Source organism: Salmo salar, unplaced genomic scaffold, assembly GCF_905237065.1.
Source record: "Salmo salar unplaced genomic scaffold, Ssal_v3.1, whole genome shotgun sequence".
In the NCBI taxonomy this organism is placed as follows: Eukaryota; Metazoa; Chordata; class Actinopteri; order Salmoniformes; family Salmonidae; genus Salmo; species Salmo salar.
The window spans coordinates 82626-85229 of NW_025549107.1; the positions used below are offsets into that span (position 1 = coordinate 82626).

General features: G+C 43.4%; 1 protein-coding gene across 1 annotated transcript; it reads left to right on the top strand.

The window, feature by feature from the left end:
• The first annotated feature begins 1220 nt into the window (after nucleotides 1-1220).
• Nucleotides 1221-2136, top strand: LOC123735257 (nucleolin-like). Its single transcript, XM_045713008.1, has 2 exons — nucleotides 1221-1980; nucleotides 2064-2136. The coding sequence occupies exon 1, from the start codon at nucleotides 1231-1233 to the stop codon at nucleotides 1762-1764; it is 534 nt and encodes a 177-aa protein (XP_045568964.1). The 5' UTR covers nucleotides 1221-1230; the 3' UTR covers nucleotides 1765-1980; nucleotides 2064-2136.
• The last annotated feature ends 468 nt before the right edge of the window (nucleotides 2137-2604 follow it).

Genomic DNA, 2604 nt, shown 5'->3' on the forward strand with positions numbered 1-2604 from the left:
CAGTCCAACAAGACATTAAGGCTAAACTGAAACACAAGTATCAACACATATCTGAAGGAATTGGACACCATGGAAACCAAAGTCTGTTAAAGGACATCTACACAGAGCTCTACATCACAGAGGGTGGAAGTGGAGGGCTCAATAATGAACATGAGGTTAGACACATAGAGATGGCATCCAAGAAACAAACCACACAAGAGACACCAATCAAATGCAACGACATCTTCAAGCCTTTACCTGGACAAGACAAACCTATCAGAACTGTGCTGACAAAAGGAATCGCTGGCATTGGAAAAACAGTCTCTGTGCAGAAGGTCATCCTTGACTGGGCAGAGGGAAAAGCAAATCAGGACGTTCATTTCATGTTTCCTCTTCCTTTCCGTGATCTGAACCTGAAAAAGGACCAATACAGTCTGATGCAACTTCTTTCCCACTACTTCCCAGAGCTGAAAGAGATTGACAGCATTGAAGATGGTGAAACCAAAACTGTTTTCATTTTTGATGGTCTGGATGAGTGTCGACTTCCTCTAGACTTCAAAAACAATGAGAAGTGCTGTGATGTCACGAAGCCAACCTCAGTGGACGTGCTGCTGACAAACCTCATCGAGGGGAATCTGCTTCCCTCTGCTCTCGTCTGGATAACCTCACGGCCTGCAGCAGCCAATCAGATCCCTCCTGAGTGTGTTGACCAGGTGACAGAGGTACGAGGGTTCAATGATCCACAGAAGGAGGAGTATTTCAGGAAGAAAATCCCAGATCAGAATCTGGCCAATGATATCATCAAACACATGAAGACATCAAGGAGCCTCCACATCATGTGCCACATGCCAGTCTTCTGTTGGATATCAGCCACTGTCCTTGAGATGATACTGAAAGAGGCAGAGAAGGATGAAGTCCCCAAAACTCTGACCCAGATGTACTCACACTTCATATTCATCCAAATCATTGTGAAGAACAGGAAGTACAACAAAGCCACAGAGACAAACCCAAAGGAACTGTCTCAGTCAGACAAAGAGATGATCCTGAAACTGGCAAAGCTGGCTTTCCAACAGCTGCAGAAGGGCAACCTGATCTTCTATGAGGAGGACCTGAGAGAGTGTGGCCTTGATGTCACAGAGGCATCAGTGTACTCAGCATTGTGTACAGAGATCTTTAAAGAAGAATCTGGGCTGTACCAAGAGAAGGTCTACAGCTTTGTGCATCTGAGCATTCAGGGAGTTTCTAGCAGCAATGCATGCTTTAGAATCATGTCTGGACAAGAAGGAAAATGTTTTCCCCCCCAAAGCAGTCACTAGTGATGATGATGATGATGATGATGAGGAGGAGGAGGAGGAGGAGGAGGAGATTGATGATAAGCAGGACGAGGAGGAGGAGAACAAGGATGATGATGATGATGATGAGGAGGAGGAGGAGGAGGAGATTGATGATAAGCAGGACGAGGAGGAGGAGAACAATGACGAAGATGAGGATGATGATGACGACAATGATGAAGAGGAGTCATTCCAGTTGTCTGACTTACACAGGAGAGCAGTGGACGAGGCCTTGAAGAGTGAGAATGGACACCTGGACCTGTTCCTCCGCTTCCTTCTGGGTCTCTCACTGGAGTCCAATCAGAATCTGTTACGAGGCCTTCTGACACAGACAGGATGTACGACAGAGACCAATGAGAAAACAGTTAAGAGAACAGTTGGGTACCTTTTCAGTCAAGATCAAAAGAGAATCCACACCAGAAAGGATCATCAACTTGTTCCACTGTCTGAATGAACTTGGTGCCAACTCTCTAGTTGAAGACATGCAGACCTCCCTGCGATCAGGAACTCTTTCAGAAACAAAGCTAAAACCTGACCAATGTTCAGCCCTGGCCTACCTGTTACTGATGTCAGAGGAGGTGCTGGAGGAGTTTGACCTGAAGCCATACAACACATCAGAGGAAGGTTATCAGAGGTTGCTGCCGGTAGTGAAAACCTGCAAGAGAGCACTGTAAGTTCTGTTATTGAGTTTATGTATACAGTATCATTATAATGAAGGATTTGTATATCTAACAGATTATCTCCTCTCTCAAGACTGGATCACTGTAAACTCACGTATGAATCCTGTGAGACTCTGACCTCAGCTCTGCAGACACCAAACTCCCCCTGAGAGAACTGAACCTCAGCTACAATGACCTGGAAGACAGAGGAGTGAAGCGGCTCTGTGTTGGACTAACCAGTCCACTCTGCAACATACAGACACTAGTGTGAGTTAAATATCTTCAGTATCCACTGTCTTTATAGTGTTTATATATTTATAGTAATTATGTGTTATTATGTTTTTAACATTATTTGAACATCTTGGTAAATATGCAGAAACATACATGAAATGTGATAAATATATGAAACTAAGGTTAAATATCTTGAGTGAGTTAGTATGTTTTTAACATAGTCTAGTCATGTCCTTCTGTTATTGTCTTAATGCATCTCATTATTCTTAAAGCTTTGCAAATTTAACATTTTATTGACATATCAAATTTATTTTTATATAGCCCTTCGTACATCAGCTGATATTCTCAAAGTGCTGTACAGAAACCCAGCCTAAAACCCCAAACAGCAAGCAAAGCATGTGAAA

Bases quoted from the DNA above. Each gene is read 5' to 3' on its own strand.
- LOC123735257 (XM_045713008.1), top strand. From the start codon at position 1,231: ATGCATGCTTTAGAATCATGTCTGGACAAGAAGGAAAATGTTTTCCCC.